The sequence below is a fragment of the Lissotriton vulgaris genome, unplaced genomic scaffold (assembly GCF_964263255.1).
Source record: "Lissotriton vulgaris unplaced genomic scaffold, aLisVul1.2 SCAFFOLD_532, whole genome shotgun sequence".
Taxonomy (NCBI): Eukaryota; Metazoa; Chordata; class Amphibia; order Caudata; family Salamandridae; genus Lissotriton; species Lissotriton vulgaris.
Window position 1 is genome coordinate 507,271 of NW_028245496.1, and position 23,880 is coordinate 531,150.

A 23,880-nucleotide genomic window follows, 5' to 3' on the forward strand; every position below is an offset into this window, starting at 1 on the left:
GACCTCCCAATCCACTTCATGGGATAAGAATTTGGCTCCACTATGGGTACAGATCAAGCAACAGGTGTATTCTTGGTCCCACTTACCACTTTTCCTGTTCAGCAGATCGGCCACATTCAAGATGGTCTCCTTGTCTTGCCTTCTACATCAACTTCAAAATCACCCCTATCCAATTCCGCAAACCTGGTTTTGACAAATGAATGCAATTCTTGCCCAATTTCTATGGGTGGGAGCCCAGCCCGGGTGGCTTTGAGAACTTGCTTACAGTCAACATATTGCAGAGGTATGGCAACTCCCGACGTCGAAGCATACCATGCTGCTTCACATCTTCTTATCCTTAACAATTGGTGGTGCGGAGATAGACGAGATCCAGCTTATGCAGTCGAATGCTGTTTGAGGGACACAATGTCACCCTTCATGGTCCTATATCCGGGCCAGATGCTTAAAATGCTGCCGCCAGCGACTAGGACGGTGTTTGTGACCTGGAGACAATCACTGCATCGCATTGGGTTGTGGGGCAGACTAACGAAGGAGACTACCCTCTGGCACAACAGGCTCCTGCCTCAGATATCAATGTTGTCTGAATTTGGGGGCTGGGAGGCCATCGGCATATAAAGAGTTGGAGATGTTCTCCAAGCTCAAACTCTAAAGATCTTCCAGGAGCTTCAAAAAGAATATAACATGCCTCACTCGCAGTTATATAAATACCTCCAATTTCGCCATGCCTTCTCCCTATACATCACATACCTAGAAGATGTACCCTAATCAACCCCATTGAGGTGAAAGTTTTCATGGGAGAACTAGGTGATCACAAGATCACCAAGATTTACTGTACACTAATGACCAATAGCCCCAGGACACTTAACAGAACACGCAAAGCCTGGCAAAAAGATCCAGGCCCCCTGGACAATGAGTGGACCGAGGTGCTGGAGTCCCCGCGTGGTGCAGCCATCGCGACACGCTTACGACTCATATAATGTAAATACCTCCATAGGGTCTATTTCACTAGACACAGGCTCTGGCGGGCCGGCTGGACTGATTGATTCTCCTCATTGCTTGCGCTGCAAAATTGAGGTCGGCACTCTCCTACATACAGTGTGGCAATGTACAACGCTCTCAACGTTCTGCTGGGGGGTGGTCACATGCCTTTCAGAGGTGTTAGGATGGGACATTCCATGCTTGCCGCGATTGGATATGCTACATATCAGACGGTATTGGGGGCAACAAATACAAACGCCATACATTGGCGGCAAGTGAAATCTCCAGGGCGTGGAAGGACACAACCCAACTACTAGTGGGTGTGTGGAAGAAAGGACTCGATTTCTGTATGGGGTTGGAGATTCCAATATTCAGGGTGAGGGGGTGCACCCAGAAACACCCTAAGATTTGGAGTTGGTGGGCGGAATATCGGGGTCTACATTAAGAACCTGTCCAGGCTGTACCAACAAATAGGGAATTGGTGGGATGACAGAATGATGAGAGATAACTTGGGATGTAATTACATAGTCATTCGATTAAGGTGGCTGAGAACTGCATGTGTTAGACTTTTTATATCAGATTTATGGCACTGCTGTTTATTGTTCCCATCAAAGTTTGGCATTTTTAGATTCTAAAATATAGTGTCCAGATATTGCTAATGTTGACATCAATACTGCTACCATGTATATTGTATCACTAAAATCCCTTTGGCCAAAACAGGGCTGATACAACTGTTGACAATAAAATCTTGATGTGGAAAAAAACTATACTCCGACAAATTAAAGATAATGTTCAACAACATTTCATGGAAGATGGCACTAAAATTCGCAAAAGATAAACTGAAGAAATGCAGAGTCAGAAACAAGCAAATGGATAGAGGAAAGATTCAAAGTAGCTGAGGCAGCGCATGCCATAACTGTATGACACCGAAAAACAGTGGGTAAGGTGCCCACACAATGATTGTGGGCCTTCTTGGCTGTCCCTGCTGTGATGGAACCTTTAAGTAAGACACTATTGCTGAGGGATGAATAATTATTTAATCAGAATTTGAGGTCGTCGAAATGGAAAAATTGATCTGGGGGTCAGTTGGCACATACCATGCACTCCAAAATAAAAGTTGAAATGTTCTAAGAATTGAAACGACACATTACTTGAAAGGGAGATACCTGTCCAAGTTTGGGGAGATGGTGTGAATAGGGCTGAAAGAGGAAGTATGTGCCACTGTCCTCGAGCCTCACTTAGTCAAGTCAAACTTACATGGCAGAATGCACACATCATTGCTAAAAACTATTTTATAGAACACTAGGCGCTGGTGGCAGAAGAACAGAGAGAATCGGAAAAATGCCTACTATTCTGCTGTGCACAATGCTTCATCTAGAATAGATTAGCTGCTTACAAACGATTCTTGCACACGAGCAGAGAGCGGTCTGATCTTTTCCTAGAGGTGTTAGAGTTTGCCCCACTCATGGCTGAACCTTGTCATTTGGTGTGGAGATTTCCCGCAGAGGTTCTTCTAGACCCAGTATTTAAAACACAAGTGCGGCAGTCATCAAAGGTAAGGGGAAGCAGCGACCGATTCTAAAGCTACCAGAAGACAGCGGATAGAGAGGTACAATATCAGGGGAAATACCTAGCAGCTCAACAATAAGGGGAAGTCAAGAGGCAAGGAAAAGCTCCTCTGGCATAATTGAGAAGAACAAAGTTGAACACACATATCATAGTAGTGGTGGTGATTGAAATGAGTCAGGGGCGGTAGTACATACACATGCTGTTAAACTAGAAAGGTTCACTTGTTGTTACACCACCTATACACATATCAATCAAAGGGAGAGAGAAAAAATTAAAATGCACCTTATCAACTAAGATATGGATAATTTCCCTATCCGTGTGCTGGCACACTTTTGGCAGCCATGCGCCAACCCACACGCAATTGTTCCATGGTGCAAGAGTGTATACGTTCTCTGAAGCATAGGTTTTGTACTGGAAGGGGTCCTTTCCAGTCTGAAAACTAGGCTTTAAGGCTCCTCCTACTTTGTATATGTGCTGTACGATGCAGCCAGATGCTAAGTTGGAAAAACGGGGAGAAATTAAAACATTTCTTCTCATTACTACTGCCTGGAGGCATAAAGTTTTGGCGCAAATTCCTGCCTACCAATGTTTGTAGATAGGGATAGAAATCAAATCCCATGAATGGTTACATGAAAATGCCCGTGCTCCATCCATTGAACCGGCCCTTGATGCAAAATAACACAAAGCAGCACACAGTGCAATTTTACATTAGGATCGAGAATCCCGCCCGGACATTTTTCACTGGGTTTGTGCCACATAGGCGAGGCAAACCCGCCACAAAGCATTAGTAAACTTGTGCCAGATTGTCAGTAAATATGAGCCAGTGAGATTAAGAGTCAAAGCAAGGGAGTAGGTGAGAAAGAAGGAAAATTACTGTAAAGTGATGTAAGAAAGCTCCACGTGCCTAGGTTCAGCCCAGGAAGAAACACTGCCATTTTACATGCACGTGTTTTTAAAGTTTTCTTCTTTTTCCACACAATGACTTTTGACACACATTTGCTTGCGTGACAACGCAGAATTAGTACCTCTGAAATCACACTGCTTACAATACCACTTCATAGGTACATGATCACAATACCCTGAAATCACACTGTGCAAATGTGGTTGCTTATTATTCATCCATATGACGACAGTGCTATCACAGAGCTAAAGTACGAGTTACTTACCTTCGGTAAAGATGTTTCTGGTAGAGACGATTCTAGCAGCAGATTCCTTCATGCAGAATTATCCCCAGGCGTGACACTGGATCCGGAAACTTTTTTGCCACAGCATCCCTGCCCGCCGGGGCGGGGCGACAAAACGCGACTCCGCCCAGGCGTCAGCCGCGTACATGACGTCAGTGAGGTCACATAAGGCCTGCCCTGGCACGATTACGTCAGTTTTCCGCACCTCAACGCGGAACCACCAGATAAAAAACTGTGGAATCATGGGAACAGTGTGCGAAGAGCAACAACATTGGAAAGAAACAGTGATTAACAACAAAACCAGAGTAGTGCCAACAACGCAGAACCCAAGGGTAGGGAAAGAAGAACAAGCAGAGCCCTGCGCAGTCACCCTGCCAGCACATAGACAGTTTCCCATCCCTGCGCCCCGGAGGCAAAGAACATGGGTAAAAGTCATGGTACACATAGTAAAACCACCACCCCCATCCTGAGCAAGGAATGGGACCAGTTGCAAGACAGACAGGACGACAAACTTCCAAGCCACGCCAACATAGAGGGCAACTACCTACAAGGGACAAGGGCAAGACATGGCCAAATGACCCTTAATCAGAGGATAGCAATGGAAGGAAGGGAGTGGAGGGAGGACAGGAATAGAAGCAATCCCCACCAAACCTGGAGAGCCAGAGCAGCAGGGCACCGGAGCACCGGAATCCCATTCTCTAAAGAACCAAGGAGGAAAGAACCGTCCCCAGATGGAGCCACCCGTCAAGAACAAGAAAGGCACTCACAGGAGACACAGCCCCCCACCGGGAGGCAAGTACCGAAGACCAACCCAAGGGTCCTCGCAGAATAGGGGAGGAAGGACGGGCCGTGAAGGAATCTGCAGCTAGAATCGTCTCTACCAGATACATCTTACCGAAGGTAACCTGTACATCTGACAGAGACTACTAGTCGCAGATTCCTTCACGTAGAATAGATACCCTAGCAATACCGCCTGGGAAGGAGGGTCTGCGAAAGGACCCCACCAGCCAAGGCAGAACAGAGGTCCCCACAGGGGACCAGATCTGTGGACCAGGTACAACCTCGCCCCTGCCAGGCCAAGGTAACTCCCACAAGCAGAACCCCACTGACCGCAAGGGGATGTAGGAGGGAAAAGAAGGCCGAAGAGGTTTGACACTCACAACAGAGGAACCAAGGGCAAGGACGGAGAGGCCGAAGCACCCCACATCCCACAAGGCAACATAGCTTCCGCCCAATGCGAAGACAGGAAGCAGAAGAAGCCTAGAGGGCCCAAGGAAAAGAGGGGGGAAGAAGGCGAACCCACACCAGATGGAGAGCAGCCTGCCAGCCAGAACAGCGCCGGCAGTCAAAAGCCGCCAGAAGCAAGAAAAAACAGCCCGAGACCCAAGGAAGGCCGAGTAGGCGGTGCCTGGCAAGGGAGAACACAGGAGCATCCCAGACCTCAGGACAGGAGCAGGGAGAGGAGATGCCTGTGCACATCACTAGGAGTGGCCGTGCACAAGACCTCAGGAAGCAAAGCAACCTACATAAACGCCATGGAGAACAGGCACCCGAAAGTGACCAGAACCCCCTAGCAGAGCGCAAGCCATATGACAGCTACCACTACCCCACATAGGGTACTTTAAGTCCCAAGACATGGGAACTCTCTTTGGAAGAACTTCTGCAGCAGAGGAAAAACAAAAGAGCCATGGAAAAAATCACCCCCCCGCGGAAGGCTTGACAAGCAGACCAAGCAAAACAGAAGGCCTAATCTCAGGGCCATGTCTGCGCAACAACTCCGGCAGAACGCACACACAATCAACAAAAGGGCCGTCCAGCAGCCAACAACGCCAAAGTCCCAAGGAAGGACTTAATGGCCAGAAAACCCACTCTACAGCCACAACAACCGGCCTAAAAAGGCCCAGAATCAGCACAACTCAGGAGTCACTGAGGAGGGGACGGAGGAGGAGGACGACGGAGCCCTGCCAAGAGCCTTTGGATGGCGGAGTCGGCCGGGGCCAGGAACAACAGGCTGCCATCAAACGGAAGGTCGATGAGTCGCTCCCGAATATTCTCAGGGAATACTCTGTCCCGAAGCCAATCATGGCGACAGAGAGCGATTGAGGAAGCTGTGGCCCGGCCCAGCACCTCTGAGATGTGCAGAGCAGAGAATAAACGCCGCAAGCTCCCGGCCATCCAATGCATGATGCCGTAAATCCACCTGACCAGACTCCTGGGACGCTGCAGATCCCAGAGACTCAGTCGAGTCCCACACCCAGGAAGAGGCTCTAGCCAGCACACATAAGGTGTTAAGGGCCCGCAGGGCAGCGCTGGTTGAGGCGAACATGTTACGCCCCCAAGAGTCCAGCCAGCGGGCCTCTCGGGACAGCGGAGTCGACAGTGGCAGCAGGGAGGGAAAAGCAGTCTGCAAAAGGAAGAAAGGAGCGAACCTTCAAAGGGAAGTAAGATTTCCCTCCCATCAGAGCCCTGGTGGAGGACCTCCAATAGATGGTCCGCCGGAAAATTGCCACCGGATCACCCATGCGCAGGATGCCCACAGCCGCGGACACCGCGTGAGCGAAGGCCGCACCCGCCTCCGTAGGGCCCCGCAGTGGAGAAAGCAGCTCCTCCGTGGGCGACGGCTGCAAACTAAGGTTGCTGCCCCCGAGGCCAAACGGGACGGGCAATGGCCAGACCTGGAAGTCAGAAGGAGCTGAAGAATGAGGGACCTGTCGCTCCTCCGACGAACACCTCTGCCTCAGGAAGGGCGGGGAGACGCCCTTCGATGCCGGTGAAAGACACCACACGGCGACTAGTCTCTGGGGAGGACGACACCAATATACAGCCTGCCTCTGGAGAAGGAGCGTCCGTAGACGAATCTGCGGTACGACCCCTGAGCGGAGCCGTAGAGTCCGCTGCTTGAGGCAGGTCGAAAGGCACCATCCAGTGTCACCAGACAAGGTACCTCCAAGTCACCCCGCACCAGAGACCGAAGCGGATACTGGAGTAGAGCTGGAGCTGCACCGGCCCCAGGGCGGCGCCAGAACGAAGCCGACCCGGCCCCCGCCCAGGCAACCACCTGCGTGGGGGAACAAGATGGGCCTGGGGAGTGGCACAAAGCCCTCTCCGGCCAAGAATGAGGTGAAGATCGCTCGGCAACCCATGTGGTGGCGCCAGGGACGATTCAACCTCTGACTCGCCCTCCGACGTGGCAATTGCCTGTGGGGAGGGACGAGAGGGGCCCGGAGAGGGACATGGGGTCCCCCCCCGGCCTCGACCCGGAGCAGGACGAGGAGGGTTGACCGACCCCTGTGGCTCCGCACGGTCCAGCTGCTGCCGGCGCCGTAGCGGCCTCACCTCTGCCTTAGACAGGACCACCCTGTAAAAGGACCGAGAGGGGCTCGGGGATGCAACCCGAGCCCCGGCAACCTCCTGCGACACCACAGGGACTCCTGTGGGAGTTTGCGGTGAGGCAGAGACGCCGTGGCCTAAAGGATGTGCCCCTGAGGAGCCGCACCCCAACAGCACCACATCTTCCAAGCCTGGATCTGAACCAGTCGGCGCCGTGGCCGGACCAACCGGGGGCACAGCGGAAGGCCCTGCGCAGGGTGAGGGATCCGCTGATGCCCCAGGAGGGGAAGGAGGAGGAGAAGCCAGCGAGGCCTTAAAGGCCACCGAGTATGTCTCCATTTGGACTCTTGACGCCCCAACACCGGGAAACGGTGGATAGGCCGACACGCGGGCCGCATCACCCGCAGAGAGTCCACGCTGCCGGCAGGTCGCAAACCAGTCCCGGGGACAAACTGCGCCACTTACCCACCCGGGAGCGACACTCAGGTGACATCGGAGAAGGGCGAGGCCGACGGCCGTATCTGAAGCCATCGCCGAAGCAGACCGGGGGGAGAACGTCGACCTGGAGAGACGCGCCGATAGAAGTTGCATCTTGTGCTCCCGCTGCGACTTCGGCTTCAACTGTTGGCAGGGCGCACAATCTGTGGTGCCGTGATCCTCCCCCAAACACCACATACAAATGAGGTGAGGGTCCGTCGCCGACATAAGACGCCCACAAAACGTGCAAGTTTTGAAGCTTGAAGGCATTCACACACTGTTCCACCAAAAGGAAATGGAAGGAAAAAAGGAGGCCTAAACAGGCCCGTAGCAAGGATCGGATCCGCGTTGCACACGGGAAAGGAAAAAAACTGACGTAGGCGCGCCGGGGCGGGTCTTATGTGACCTCGCTGACGTATGGGGACGACGCCTGGGCAGAGTCGCGTGATGTCGCCCTGTCCCCGGCACGCCGGGATGCTGTAGCAAAAAAGTTTCCGGATCCAGTCTCACGCCTGGGGATAATTCTGCGTGAAGGAATCGGCCGCTAGTAGTCTCTTTCAGATACAATGTTACCTTGAATGAAGCCACGACACAGAAGCATTGATGCTGTTGTTATAAATACACATGTTCTTCCTTGCTCAAATTAGAGGAGCAATTTGCTGTCATTGCGAGGACATCATTATTGTCACCGTCTCAGCACAGCGGATTCTTGTTTACCCTCTACGAGGAAGGATGTTCAACTTGGCACCTAGGTACCTTGCCTTCAGGTTATGGGGATTTAGATCATTCAGTAGGAGATTCTTGGCAGAGCACCCGTCCTAGGCAACTAGGCTAGGGAACGCATAGAAGGAGAACACTATACACTGTATTTACATACCAGCCTAAATACACTGTTTTAGCACAAGGGTGGAATTGTTCATTCTTTTCACTGTCCTTATATTGCTAATCACTTTTGTTTGCTTCAGTCTATTAAACATTGAAGCAAACATACTACTTTCTACAAGAATCACAATGTTTCAATACATATTAAAAACGCCCCTTTTTGAATTTTTAGTGTATCTCTCCAAGTAAGCACAAGTGGCTTCGTGAAAAGATTCTAGATCTGTTACCATAGTTCCCTGGGGAGTCAGGGTTGTCATGTTCTGAGGTTTCCCAAACCATTTATTGCCTTGTCAGGTTGTAGGGGTACTTATGGTGGCACTTTGAGCTAGCAGGTCTAAAGGCCAACATATCCTGAGGGGGTGCATGGAATCAATCTGGCACCATCCCAACGTTTATGCTGTCCAACAAACGAACAGTTCCTAGTGGAAACCATACGACAAAAGTGTGAGTGAGAATGAATGAGTAACTGTGAGAGAATGAACGTGAGTGAGCCTGTGATGAGATGCTTGCAAGTCTGTCTTCGGCCCTTGCACACTGAAGGTGATTATTATCCTTTAGAGATACTCAGGGTAAAACACTGGCATACTTGAAGCATTTCTTCGCACAACAGACACCTGTGACATAATACTGACACTGGCACACTGCGGGTAATTCTTGGTATAAAGGTCACCAATGATTTGAAACTGTTACCATCATACTAGAGGTACTTCCTGGCACATAGGGCACTTGTGAAAAATACTGCCATACTAGAGGAAATTCTTGGCAAAGAGACACTTATGGCAAAATGTTGGTACTAGAACAATGGAAGTAATTCTTGGCATAAAGGTGGACACCAGACATATAGGAGGTGGCAACCATGACGTAATGCTGGCCCTGACATACTGAGGTAATGTTTAACATAAGTGTCACTAATTATATATTAGATACATAAATTGCAAAATTCTGCCATTACGATTTTTGTGAATTGGGCATATATGGTTCATGGGTGCACCCATGAAAAAATTGCCGGACTTGGCATAAAGTCATTATTGACATATAGTGGTGCTCATACCACAAAAACATAGGGCCAACTCCTGCAGAATGTTAGGTTTAATTGGCTTGGCGTGCCATTTCCGCACATATAGCAATTACCCACATTTATGCGAAAAATTTGCTTTAAAATGCACAATCTCAATCCATTCTTTTACATTTTTCTCAGGGCAAGAAACCCACTAGAAGAGGTCTGGCTTAATTGTTTTGCTCGCTCACTAAAATGCAAAGCTTGTATTATTTCACAGAAGTTTCAAATATAAAGTCAGCACTATAATATATGTGGTATGAAAATTAAAATATACATTGGTCTGTGTTATGCTTTTATACTAATCATGCAGTTATAATAGAACGTCAGCAATGTCAGTTGATGTGATGTTATGGACTTGTGATCTGTCTTCCTGCAAAGAATAAGGGTCAAATGCCATATAATACCACTTCGTGTGAGGTCATTAAGATCAAAGGGTATGTGAGGTCACTTCCTCCACCCCTAGCATGTTGGTGAAGCAAAACCCATGCCTCTCATGGTATTGGCATTATGGGATAGGCTTGAGTTTACATTCTAGTCTGCTTGCTTGGCTGAGCCTTAGTAATCTCATAGCATAAAATGGGGCGGGGCAGGCTGATGCTTTATTTTTTCCGGGTCCGGTCTGGCACCTGGGAATAGTTCAAAGGTGAGGAATCTGCATTAATAAATATCAATCACGACTGCCTTTATGGGGCTAGGGAGCAATAGATTAATCTTGTGATGTGGGTAGCTCCATGAAGCAGTCACGGAGCTTGATCTGCAGCCTAGATGTTAGTTATGGGTATGTAGGGTTTAACCTTTTGCAGGACCACTGGGATTATGCGATTGTGCAGCGTTTTTCGCATATTTATTGGTATGTCACATGTGCCACATTATACATCATCTGCTCCATAATCTGCAGAATTTAGCAAGAAAAAAGATGGTTTCTAACTCAAACAGTTCAAAAATTGCTAAAAACGCAGCAACACGTATTGCTGCATAGTGGACGTCCCTTTTGCAAATGTTAGCTGGTCACCTTTCTGTAGCTTATTTGCTATGTTTGGGTAAAACGATCAGACAATTTGGCGCATTATACCACATAATTTAGCCTTTCTTGTAGCATAATTTAATCAATCCCGCTGCATAATTTGGCTCTCCCCTGCCGCATTATTCAGTGGCCTAGAACTTGTGTAGCAAGCAGAGTTAAAAGAATGCAGATTGGGCATTTTTGAAGTTTAGTTGACAATGTGGAAGTCAAGGAATGTGAAAATTAGAGGAAGGCTAAAAGTTCCACCGGGATTGTATTTTTAGAGTCTCTTTCTGAGGAAGAAGAGATTCTGGTTTAGGGGGATTCAGTTTAAGATCGAGTGTGAGCAAGGTTTATTTTGTCCTCTGAGGGGCTTCAAAAAGGGGGCGGTTGAATGTAGTTGTGTATTAATGGCATACTAATGAACAGAACCCTCATGATAGTATTGCACGACATCTAGTTCGCCCATGTAGGAGTTAGAAATTATGGCCAACTGATGCTAAGTAACTGTTGACTGGCACAGAAAATGAGGCACAATATATATGTCTGTGTTTGAAGACAACCAATCTAGAACTGTCATCTTCGATTCTACTTGCAATGAGAAGGTTGGAAGTAGTTTTTTTGTGACAGACGGAAGACTGTTGCCACAGATGCCAAAGGTATTGCCAACTATAAAGTAATGAGAGAATAATCATTATTCACCTGTTCTTGCTTATTGTGAGACTATTTCCAAGTCTTAAACTCGTAATCAAAACGTGTAATTAATCAGTAGAGGGACCACAACAGATTATTCAAACACATTAAACAGTGCTGATGCCTTACAGTGCTCACCAAGCCCTCAACAAAATCCCAATGACTGCTTGCAGCTACCATAGACTTTGAGGCTGCTGTGCATATTGATACATGCCTTGCAGATTCTTTAACACTGCCTATCACAGCACCAAGCATTTGCTAAGCAGGATCCAAAAAATCTCACTTAAGCCGTACCTCTCAAAACATGTAGTACATTGTGGTATAAACAGATGAAACAAACCATATGAATGTCTGGGAATATACATGTGCTTTAATTATCAAAAGGCAGCTTGAAGACTACTATAACACATCCTCAGAAGAGTAGTTGGCATTTTTAGTTTATTCAGCAGTGAATTCCTTGTGCAAATGTGCAGCCTTGAACATGTGCATGCTTTTCTAATTGCACACATCCAGTTTAAATTGAAGATAAACTATATACATTTATATTTAACATTTCGTTTGATAAAACAATTTACCCTTGTTAGTCTGTATGCATTTGGCTTTAAGGTCAAGGAAAGATTAAGGTATAGCTTTAATCTATAGAAAAATAATATGTAAATCTTTCTACTTCATAGGCATGAACAGATAACCTCCTTTCGGCACACCAATCTGCCTTTCCACACTCCCCATACAGTGCAAGATATGCCTGGAAGCACCACCATCAAAGATAGGATTCAAATCAAATATCTACATTATATTACATTGCACAGGCTATGATCACATTTCTTTCCGAATATGGAAAGGGAAAGGTAAGCGGTGAGGGACACGGTCTGTAAGAAATGTAACTTTACATACATGTAAGAAATGTAACGTTAGACATTTTAACAAAAACGTAATTGGGGAAATCTACAACAATCGGTCACATTTACAGAATTTATCTGGAAGACTTTTCTCCACACAAATATGGCATTTGCATGTGTTTATATTAGACGCCGAGATGTAGATGTCAATTTGTGTTGTGATTTGCGCATTAAATTCCTGATATTTGAATGTGGTGACAGCACACTTTGATAAACAGAACATTCTCTTGGGTGCAGGAGTTCTCTGCAGGTTACGCACATGCTTGACAGCAGGAGAACATTTGATCTCCCAGAATGAAGTTATATGAAAACAGTCATTTTATTTCAGTTATTTATTTATGGTTTGATTTTGACAGAGCGTATCTAAAAGCGAGTTGGCTCACCTTGGAAGAAATCTTAGTGCAATTATCCTTGTTGGTAACCTACAAGGAAGCCGTTAATTACCACCACTTGACAACAGAAGTCTCCACTTTGGCAATGTGTATTTTAAAGTTTGTAAAGAAGGCTCTCCAAAGCAACGGGGTCCAACAGTTCAGTAGACGGATGGAAGCGCAGTCAAAGCGTGTATGTCACTCGGACCCACACCATGCATTTCTATGACGTTGTTATATGGAGACCCTTAGATAATGGACTGCATCTTCCAGCTGCAGGATATCACCCGACCCCGGCTCACTTTGGGAGAATTGTCAACATTGTGGAATAACCTGCCAAATTCTCTTCCCAATGTCCACGAATCAGGCGGTCACTCATGGCACAGCTCAGCCGAGGCAGGTCTTGCTTAAGCTACGGAAGCACAGGATTAGAGGTACTGAGCCAAGCTGCAGACATGGTAAACATTAACTACCTCTTGTTACTGAAAAATGCAAACGAGTTCGAACTGTGACAAAGACACAAGCCTTCATACAAAAACATATCTACCGATTGCATCTCACATGCTTGCCAAGGAGAAATCCCAAGTGCTCTATTGTGGTCCAATGTTTGAGGGAGGCATTCCCAGACAAAGCAGGATTCCAGCTGCATGTCCTGGCGGGGCGGGCGCCTGCAATGAGGGGTTGGGTCAACACTTTATCTGCGCCAGCATAGAGCTTTTGGAATGTGTCAGGTTCTTTCTGCTATAAACACACACGTATAAATGATCACAATTATAATCCACTCCTAATCAGAGTACCCAAAAGTACCAAACATGAATGATGCTCCTACTTTGCACCATTATATGAAGGGAAAGTGCTCTTTCACAGAAAGTCGCCAGTTACGTTTTCTGCACGCAGCATCATTTAAAGTGCTTTGGACTAACGAAAGCTCACATCGACAACTGGTATCTTTAGCAACAGGCATGGTACAGGATGGAGGGTACCATGGTAGCATTTAAGCAGCAAATAAGCCATCAAGTAGCAGTTTGACGCGCTTCTTTTTTTGCGTCACTGTTCGCTTTCCACGGTCAGTCTCTTGATTGGTAAAATAATATATATCCAGACTCCGAATTTTTAGATATGTCCGATGTTAGACCATAGAACTCTTCTATTGCTTGTGCGTCAATTTTCTGAAAAGCAAACAAGAGCGTTTGTTATGGAAGTCAGTTCAGAGACACCACAAAGCAGTTGACTTCAATACCCCCAGTCGCGCAGCAAGGTCAAGTGGTACCCGGTGCGGAAAATTTCTTGTCACCCCCGGCTTGACAAAATGGCAAAAATGTGTTTATAACACATCTTGCCATTTTGTCAAACCGGGGGCGACCAGTGGCATCACTGAGGAGGCTGATAAAATGTGTTTAAAACATATTTTGCCATTTTGTCAACCTCCTCAGTGATGACACCCAAGGCGGCCGCACCCCCCCCCTTCCTACGCCCCTGACTACCCCAGTTGTACTACATTGTCTTATTCTGAAATGGTGAATACAATATATTAAACTTTTTTTCTCTTTCAAGTTATTTTGTTTTAACGTCTTTACATACAAAACATTGTTCTATGAGTGGACGCACATGCTCGTTGTGCCCCCAGGGCAGTCTACGTAATATGAGCTCTAGAGTTTAAGCCCCACATTTTGCCAACTGAACTTCGTAGGCAGGTGAGTTTGCATTTGGGTGACAGGAGAGCCCTTCTCGATTATAAATGAGGGGCTTACTTTTGTACATCGCCAGGAGTAGTTCAGGGCTACAAAACTCAGAACTTAGCAAGTAAAAAACACTTAATAAATCACTGCCCAGTCAGTGTGTTTTCGCCAAAAACGAAATGTACTTTAATACACACACAACTAAATTCTATGCACACATTTACAAATTCGTATGTAGAATTACAAATTGATACCCTTTCTAGAGGGCTCGCGGCATGACCAACGGGCAAACTACCTTACCTAAATTAATGTCACGAGGTCCGCTAACCCCTTCAATCTCATCTGTTCCCACAATCTCGGGGGTAACGTGTGACAATTTGTGCACCAGCAGGCCCTAAACCTCACATACCGTTTTAAACATCGATAGCAAAATCATCCAAAGCTATTCATTAATATAAGGGCATACCAAAAGGCCCTGTCAGAGGTATTCAGAATCAGAAAATACTGCCCTTGGCAATGAAGGTTTCAATTCAAAGTTTAAACTTATTAGGTATATCAAGATCTAAACCTTTGCTTTCGCCATAAATAAATTGCACCTTTTGGCTTAGACATAAGTTGCTAACAGTAAGGCGTACAGCTTTATCTTTAACATTTGTTGTTAAAACAAATCGCCTAACAACCACTCCTAACCCCCACATAACAATAGGCGAGCTTTTTTAGGGCCTTCTGAACAGGCCGCAGCGGTTTCTTGAGGATAGGTGGCCTGCCCTTCCAGGGCACCCATTTTTATCCTCCTGAGAACTTATTGTGGCCAATTTTGTCCCTCGTAAGGGGACTCCTCGGGGTCATGCTGCTGCTCCAGGCAACCTCCAAAAACCCATGTAGATACTGAGAAGGTGCACTTGGCCCTTGGGACCACCCGCTGATCCTAACAGTCTTATGGGTGTTCTGTTGCGACATTCCAAGGAGAATTGTTTTTCTTTTTTGCAACAGTGAAGACAGGATTTTTAATTTTAAGAACACAACAAACATTTTATTTTTATGAAGGAACTCCGCTTTTACTGTCCACTAGGGCAACCGTCATACGGCTTCCCTGCTTGCTACTTTCTTTTTTAATCCACCATCTCTCCTCACGCACAAATGCCTTTTTAAAATCGATCGAGTATTGTGCCAGGGTGGGCGTAGGCACAAAGGGAAGAGGCACAGCCAAAAGACCCCAACCTAGAGGGTAGTAGAGGGTCCAGAACCCGATAAATAAAGGGGGAGGGCGGGCGCGGAGGTAGGCACCAACCTGGAGCAACCAGAGCATGAGGGCATAAAAGTACCTATAAACCTATCCTCCAATATGCCAAAAGAGGAGGAAAATGAACAAATAAACAGGACGAACATCCTGTCAGAAAGAGGGAAAGAATATACTCATAGAAAACACAGCCGCCCAAGTGAAGAAGACCAAGCCAAAAGTCCTCGCAGAACAGAGAGGAAGGGGGCGGGCTGTGAAGGAATCTGCAGCTACAATTGTCTCTACCAGATACATCGTTACCAGAAGTAAGTAACTCGTAAATCTGATAGAAACTACTAGCAGCAGATGCCTTGACATAGAATAGATACCCTAGCCATACCCAAAGGGGAGGAGCGTCTGCAAGAGGACTCCACCCGCCTGGACATAACAGAGAATCCCACAGAGGACAGTTCAAACGGAGAGTGCGAAGAGCCCCGTCCCCCCAGGAAAGGTGAACACCTACACTTAGAGGACCACCGACCCCAAAGGGGATGCGAGAAGATAAGAAAAGAGGTAGCCCGTCCTCACTCAGCAGAGGAAAAGAGGGCAATGCGAAAAGAGGCCAAAACACCCCACGCCTATACAAGTAACAGAACCTCCACCCAAGGCCAAGACAATAAGAGGAGCACAGAGTGAGAAGAGCAACCTAGAGACTCCAAGGAGAAGAGTAAGAGCAAAGGCAAGCACCCCCCCCCCCCCCCCCACCCGGGAACACACCCTGTGAAGAGGGCAGCCAAGCCGAACGGCGCCGCCAGTAATAAGCAAGTGGAAGCAGACTGGGAAGCCTGAGATCACCCAGGAAGAACCATCCAGCGCTCTGCAGGGACAGACTGCGCCCTTAAGAGGGACAAGAACACAAGAACCATCTCATCCCCAGGGAGTAGAGGTAGAACTGAATGCAGGGCCCACTGGAACAAGTGGACCAGGCAAGGATGGCTGTCCCACTAAAGCACTAGAAGGCACAATGGTGCAGAAAGACAGTAGGTCGGCACCGGCAAGCACAGCCAGATGCCGAGAGCACCACGGAAGGATGCACTCAGGGCAAGCCAGATGCAAGCCGAAGACAGATGGCAGGAAGGCGAAGAAGGGTCCGGACACGCTCCAGGGAGGAGTCTGCACACACGGCCCAATAAGAAGTGGAACCAGACAGAGCCAAGAAGCCAGGCCGCAGACAGCAGGCCAGACCAGGGGAACAGCGCAGTGACCTCGGAGAAAGACACCCCGGGGCGCAACTCAAGCCATTCCAAGACATCAGCAAGAGGTTTGCATCTGCAACATACCGTAACGCCACGGAGAACAGAGGCCCAAAGGCGACCACAGCTCCCCAGCGCATGACAGAGCTATATAACAGCTACCACTGCCCCACATAGGGCACGTTACGTCCCAAGACATGGGAACCTCCTAAGAAAAACTTCCGCAGCTGAGGACAACAGAAAATACCTCCGGAAAAACACTTCTGCAGTTTTTTCGGCAGGTATTTCCTGTTGTCCTCTGCTGCGGACAATTTTCCTAAGAGGTTCAAGCAGCCAAAGAAAAAAAACCAGAAGGCCTAGTCTCAGGGCCAGCATGGTGTAGAACCCAAAGCAAAAACACACAACCAAGATGGGTAGGCCAGCAGCCAACAGACCCACAGTCCCAACAAGGAGGACTCTAATGCACATGACGCACACAGACCACACAATTGGGGCGCCCCGCCCCAACGGAAGAACACCTCCCAAAAACCAGATCAACTCACAGGTCACTGAGGATGAGGAGGAGGCCGAAGCCCCGCCAAGAACGTCTGAATGGCAGAGTCCGCAAGGGTGTGGAACAAAAGAGCGCCATCAAAAGGAAGGTCCACCAGCCGTTCCCAAACGTTCTCCGGGAACACACTGTCCTGAAGCCAGGCATGGCGACGAAGTGCAACCGAAGAAGCCATGGCATGACCAAGCACCTCCGAGATGTCCAGAGCGGAGCGAAGAATAAACGCCGACAGCTCCCAGCCATCCAACACATGGTGCCTCAAATCAACAAAGGCACCCTCCTAAGAAGCGGCAGAAATAAGGGACTCCTAGTCCCACAAGCAAGAAGTGGCCCTAGCCAAAACACACAGCGTGTTAAGGGCCCACAGAGCGGCACTGGTTGAGGCGAATATATTGCACCCCTAGGAGTCCAGCCAGCGAGCCTCCAGTGACTTGGGAGCCAACAGCGGCGGCAGAGAGGGAAAGACATTCTGCAAAAGAGGGCCTCTGGTAGAGGAGTGGAGGGAAAGACACACCGGATCACACGGCGCCGGATGGTGGCGGTGTAGAAGGTGTTGGGGCACCGGGTCCACCGTGGCGAGACGGCCCCAAGTCTCCAAAAGAAAAGAATGGAGCCCAATTGGAGAACCTCCAGAAGATGATCAGCAGGGAAATGGGCAGCTGGATCACCTATGCGCAAAATTCCCACAGCCGTGGAAACAGAGGGAGCGAAGACCGCTCCCGCCTCCTTATGGCTCAGCGGTGGGAAAAGTAGCTACTCAGTAGGTGACGGCTGCAAGCTAAGGCGGCTGTCCCCCAAGCCAACCGGAGGAAGGAAGGGCCAGGTCCGGAAAGGAGGAAGAGGGACCAAGGAGTGGGGGACCTGCAGCGCCTCCGGCGAAGGCCACCACCGTGGTGACGGCGAGGAGCCGTCCTTAGACGACATCGGGGAAAAAGCTACATCTCTTCGGCCCATCTCCGGCAAGGATGACACCAGCAACCGTCGAACCTCTGGAGAAGAGGGGTCCGAGGAAGAATCAACCATCCGACGTCGGCATTGCGCTGTATAGTCCTCAATCTGAGGAAGGACATCGTCGTGAGACGCCGGAACGACCTCCGCCACAGCGCTCGGTGCAGGAGACCAGAGCTGGGCCGGAGCCGGGACGGCAAGGGAACGGCGCCGGAAAGTCGATGACCCGACCTCAGACGAGGCAGCCACCTGCGTGGAGGGGCGAGAGGAATCCGGGGAAGGACGAGGGGTCCCCCAACAACATCGGCCAGTGACTGGACGAGAAGGGCCCTCCCCCACCACCTGTGGCGCCGCCAGGGCTAGCAGCCGCCGGCGCCGAAGCGACGTCACCTCGACCTCGGACGAGGCCGCCGCCTGTCCCGAGGACCGAGTGGGACTCCGGGGTGCGACCCGAGTCCCGGCGACCTCCCACAACACCGCAGGGACTCCTGTAGGAGTTTGCGGCGAAGCAGAGGCGCCGTGGGCCGAAAGAGGGACCCCAACGCACCCCAACGGCACCACATCCTTTGAACCTGGATCCGAACCAGTCCTGTGCCGGGTCCGGAGTCGCCGGCAACGCCGCGGAGGGCCCCGCACACTGCAAAGGATCCGCTGACGTCCCAGGAGAGGAAGAAGGAGGAGGAGAAGCCAGCGAGGCCTGCAAAGCTGCCGCATATGTCTCCACCTGGGCTCTAGTCGCCCTCACACCGGGAACCGGTGGTTAGGGGGGACGACACGCAGGGCCGCGGAGAGCCCGCGTCCCCACAGGCTGAGAACCAGCCCTCCGGGACAAGCTGCAACACTTACCGACAGGTGAGCGGCGCTCTTGCAGCCTGGGAGAGCGACGATGTCGAAGAAGGAGGCAACGGTTCAGAAAACCCTCTGCAGGGGCTGGGCGTGGTGACGACGTTGACCTGGACATGCGAGCTGAGAGAAGTTTAATCAGGCGCGCCCGCCGGGACTTCAGTTTCATCTGCTGGCACGCTTCATAATCAGTGGAGTTGTGGTGTTCCCCCAAACACCACATGCAGATGGGGTGAGGATCCGTCGCCGACATTTGGCGCGCACAAGACGAGCAAGTCTTAAAGCCCGAAGGCATTCGCACACTGTTCCCACACACAACACAATAAGAGAAAGGGAATGGCCTGAACAGGCCCGGAGCACGATCCGGATTCATGTTCCACGCGGAAAAGGAAAAAACTGACATAGGCGCACCAGGTGGGACTTATGTGACCTCGTTGACGTCACGTACGTGGAAGACACCTGGGCGGAGTCGGGTGATCCCGTCCCCCCGGCTCACAGGGATGCTGTGGCAAAAAGTTTTCCAGATCCAGTCTCACGTCTGGGGATAATTCTACGTTAGGGAATCTGAGGCTAGTAGTCTCTATCAGATTAGGAAGGCTCTTCTGCAAGGGAGTCTGGTCATCCCTCCTCCAGTCACTTCTCTTCCTCTGTGAGAGGCAATGGATTGATAACCCATCATTGGTGAACCACTGAATTTGACTGGAAACTTCTTTGCACCAGGGGCACAGAGATGCTTGGTTACATTTTACTTCACAGTATAAAATGAAAAAATCCTTCCACTGAACAGAAGCTACAGATGGTGGTCTCTTTATATCTGGATACAGTTGGATCTGCTCCAATCTGGATGCAGTTTCCATCAGTTTAATCAGCATGGTTAGCCACAGTCAACTGAACCAAAATATATCGGCCCAGGCCTTCTTGACGTAACCGTTCTTTAAGACCTTCCTGCAATCTTTCAAAAGTCTCTGGCACTGATGCTTTCTTCTCCTTAGCAGCAGCTCAGCTGTAGGCAGGAGCGTCCGCTCGCATAATGAAGTGGTGGGATGGGGAGGAACACAAAAAAAGACAATAAAAGAATTAATAAAATTTCACTTACCTGCTTCGATGGGATTGGTCTGAGCACCTCGGTTCAGCGCTCAGACAGACTGGAAGCCTGTATTGGTTTCTCCACCCAGCTCTACACCAAAGATAGGGGGAGAAAGGCTAAGTGCGCATGATGGCTTGGCCGGCCAAACCGTCATGCACATTTAGCAGTGCTCATCACTCTCCTCTCTTTCCTAGTGCTGCAGCATTACTGTGGCTGTCCCCGCCGCTCTCTGGGCTCGGCTGGTAAGCAGCCTGCAGGCCACAAAAAAAAAGGATAATAAAAACGTTTTACCATCATTTTATTTATGTCCCTGCCTCTGCTGACTTTCAGCAGGGGAGGAGACGCTCCTCCGCCATAGGAGCTGCCACTGGCTGTAGGTCTAGACTAGCTACTCTGTCCAGCCCTGGAGATTTACTGGCCTGGGGTCTTCCAGGAAACAGCCCTCAAGATCATCCGGACCAACCATCCCACTTGCCCAGACTCCCCAGCTACCCAGGATACTCATCACTTGCAGGTCGACTGCATTCAATAATTAGATTCTATAGTGTCCCCATCTCAGGTACCTGCAACAGCACCAGCCCAACAAAAGTCTAAGGGGTTGCCCTCGTTCGGGGTCACCAGTATGTCTATGCATAATTGGTCTTGAGAGGAACTCAGAAAAGCTGGTGTGATGAGCCCAGGAAAGAGTCCACAAAGTCCACAGTACACACCAGGAAGCTCCAAATCCCTGGCAGGAGTGCATCAAACAAGCTGGTCCTTCCTCTGTTCTTGCAGGCTCTCAGTCTTCTGAACCTTTGCAGTGACTTCAAAAGGGAGGTAGAGTTCTGTGCGATTGATGAGGCACCCACCTACTGAACATATGTTAACCTAGATGGGGCACATCATCCCTCTACTTGTTTTATTTTCAACAGGGACCAGCATACTGTATGTCCTACCCTGTGCTTCACCTCACTGTGGGAAGTATTTAAAGATTACTGTGTTCTACAGAAATGAGACGCATTACCTAGAACACTTCCTTTCACATTGGCCTGTCTTTTCCCTTCCAAGATATCTGGGACCGCCTACTGTTAAGTCTTGGGATCTTCCTTTCCCTAGATTAGCAAGTAGGTTTTTGACAATGGCTAAGGAGACTCCAAGCCAATCCACTTCTCCAGCAGGTGAGTAGTGCCTGTTGTGCCCTGGGGTCTGTGGTCTGCCATATAGTGCAGTACTGTAATTACACATTAGGGCAGGTCAAGGCACAGATGTTATCAAAGGGAAATATCAGAGAAATATGCTGAATCAAAGGGTTTAAAGGGATCCAAATATGTCGAAACTGACCTTATGTTTGGATTCTAGACCCACAAATTTGTATACGAGGCACCAACACTTACCTTTCACCATGTTCCAAGCAAAAAACACAGTTTATTTGCATACTATCATATAAAGAGTACAGCAAAAATATTCCACGATATACATTGTCAGGCCAAATGGTGTAGTTCCTCTCAGTTTACAATTACAGTCTACAATATAGTCTTGGCTTTATCTCCATGTCCAGTGTGACCTGTCAAGCGATGTGCAGATAACAGTCTGCCTCGCTCCTCCTAAATGTGCAAGTGTCATGCTCAACCTGCTCAGAGTCCTTTATCCCATCTGACTAGATTTTAAAAGTTGGCAGTCGAGGTTACAACTCAAAACCATTTCCCAGAGAGGAGAATAATGGGTGAGTCGCCAGTACCAGATGCCACACCACAGCAGAAGAACAAAAACCTGAGGCCTAAAAGCAAACAACGGAGGGTCTTCACAGGCAGAATTAACTTACAGGTGCGTTTTATGCAGATGTCATTGGGTACACAAGCTGTCCAGAGTAGATATCATGGAGTAGTCTGACAACCAAGACAACTCTGCCATTGAGTTCCACTCAACAGATGCACAGAGGAAAGACCAATTTTCAATGAACTGAATCCGTTTATAGTGAAGACGACCCAAAAAAGTCATGACAGTAGCACGGCTGGAACTTTAAACGAGAAATCTACATTCAAAGGCTTACCTTTAGGTATGTACGAGCTCCTAAAATCAAACTCAAGCTCCTTGGGGGTCACTCCACACATCTTATAGGTTTACCTCTTCAACACTCGTTTAAGAGGTCTGTACTCCGCACGGCAAGCAAAACTGCTTTCCTGCCATGTGTGAATTCAGCTTCTCAAAGTCCCACACAAGCCAGCATTTTCGTCTACAAGCTACACAATAAGAGTGCAAAGCTCCCAAACTCTTTGAAACCCCTATCGTGATGCACTGGGATGGAAGCAGCTAGTTGTAAAGTGTCAGAAGTCATTTGATTTTACTTACAGAGAGCATGTGCATTTTGTGTAAACAGGGCAATAAAGGTTAAGGAGCAGACATGTTCTCAACTCCACTGATGCTCTTTGAGGATTGTGTGTAGTCTGGCTCAGCACTTCAAAAACTTCTTGTAAGACAACTGAATAGTCATACACTTTGTTTAGGTGTGTATCTGCCTCAGTTTAAAGTTTTTTTAAAATCTACTTACGCTCATTACTCTACTAGTTGTGTGCAACAATGCACAAGAGTTACACATTGTATTAAAATAACTTAAGCAGTTTTCATAAAAACTAAATGCAAAATACTTTTGAGATTTAGCTCATTTGGTGGCATTTTAGGGACATGTGTAGAAACTTACAGAAATTCACCAAGTAAATTGACTAAAGAGTTGCAGTGCAGTTTTTATACTTACTCACTGGCCAATGCACTGAAATGGCCTCGGAGAGCCCTGCCTGTGACCCTGATAATCCATCAAAAAGACCTGGAAAATACTGTCTTATTCTAGGCTAATCTTACTCTAGCACTGTAAGGCCAATACCAGGAAAGGTGAAGGAATGACTGTAATTTGATGGTGTTGTTTACAACCATTAGCATATGGAATACTTAATTAAGCGAGTGAAATAAAATATCCATGAACTACATTGGTAATTTGGACTGTTTACCATCGATTCTCCCTACTTGTATCCTCATTTAACTGATTAATCGACCTTTTTTGTAAGCCAGGTATAGATTTGTCTAACTACTATACAAAACATCTCCAAAGGTATATAGGTTGCCTTCCAGAACAGTTCAACACATTTTTTACAAAACATTCATGTGTTGACCTTTGTTTCAAATTTCCGCTTTTTACATTTTTGTGAAGGTGTGCTTCTTGTTCACTTATGTGTATTCCTACTCATGGTAGCATAAGCCTCCTGACAAGACTGCTCCTGAAATGCAGTAGGGCATGGGAAAACTATTTCATAAACGTAGGATTTAAATTCATTTTCTTTTAAAACATGGTGCTGTGGGATTTTTAAACAAATGATGAACTGAATTAAAGATTTTGCTACGTCGCTAAAGAATTGCCACGTTTGTGATAAACTGCGATACTTTTGATATAAGCGAGGGCAGACCCGCATGTAGTGCACTGGGGTTGCGTTACAATGGAGTGGAGTGCAATCATAAAGGAATGTGGCAGACAGATGTTGGGAGTAAGTTTCACTGGGCATGTCCTCATGCAAACTAACCACCCACCTTGGAGGTTAACTGGGAGTGACAGACATTGGATCACTGTATGCCACAACTGTCAAGTGCCTAGTTGTTTGATGGGCTCCCTTTCAAGTGCTGGCTGGAGCACAGAGGGCAGATGGGGTTATCATACGCCTGCACAATACCTGTGGGCCAGGGATGATGGTCCATAGAATCCCAAATCAACATGGGACCACACTACATGTTCTCGAAGTACACGACGAGGAGGAGGACAGTAGATTCGAAGATAGTATCATAGTAATCCCATGGTGCTATGTGCTTCACGTACCAAGCAAACGGATGAAT

At 48.2% G+C, this 23,880-nt stretch overlaps 1 protein-coding gene across 1 annotated transcript in view; it reads right to left on the minus strand.

The window, feature by feature from the left end:
• Positions 1 to 11,526: 11,526 nt before the first annotated feature.
• The window catches only part of LOC147666400 (ubiquitin carboxyl-terminal hydrolase 46), a 186,355-nt gene continuing 174,001 nt past the window's right edge, over positions 11,527 to 23,880 (minus strand). The window contains exon 9 of the mRNA XM_086949090.1: positions 11,527 to 13,615. Within this exon, the coding sequence (XP_086805216.1) occupies positions 13,514 to 13,615 (102 nt within the window). The 3' untranslated portion in view covers positions 11,527 to 13,513. The remainder of the gene's footprint in view (positions 13,616 to 23,880) is intronic.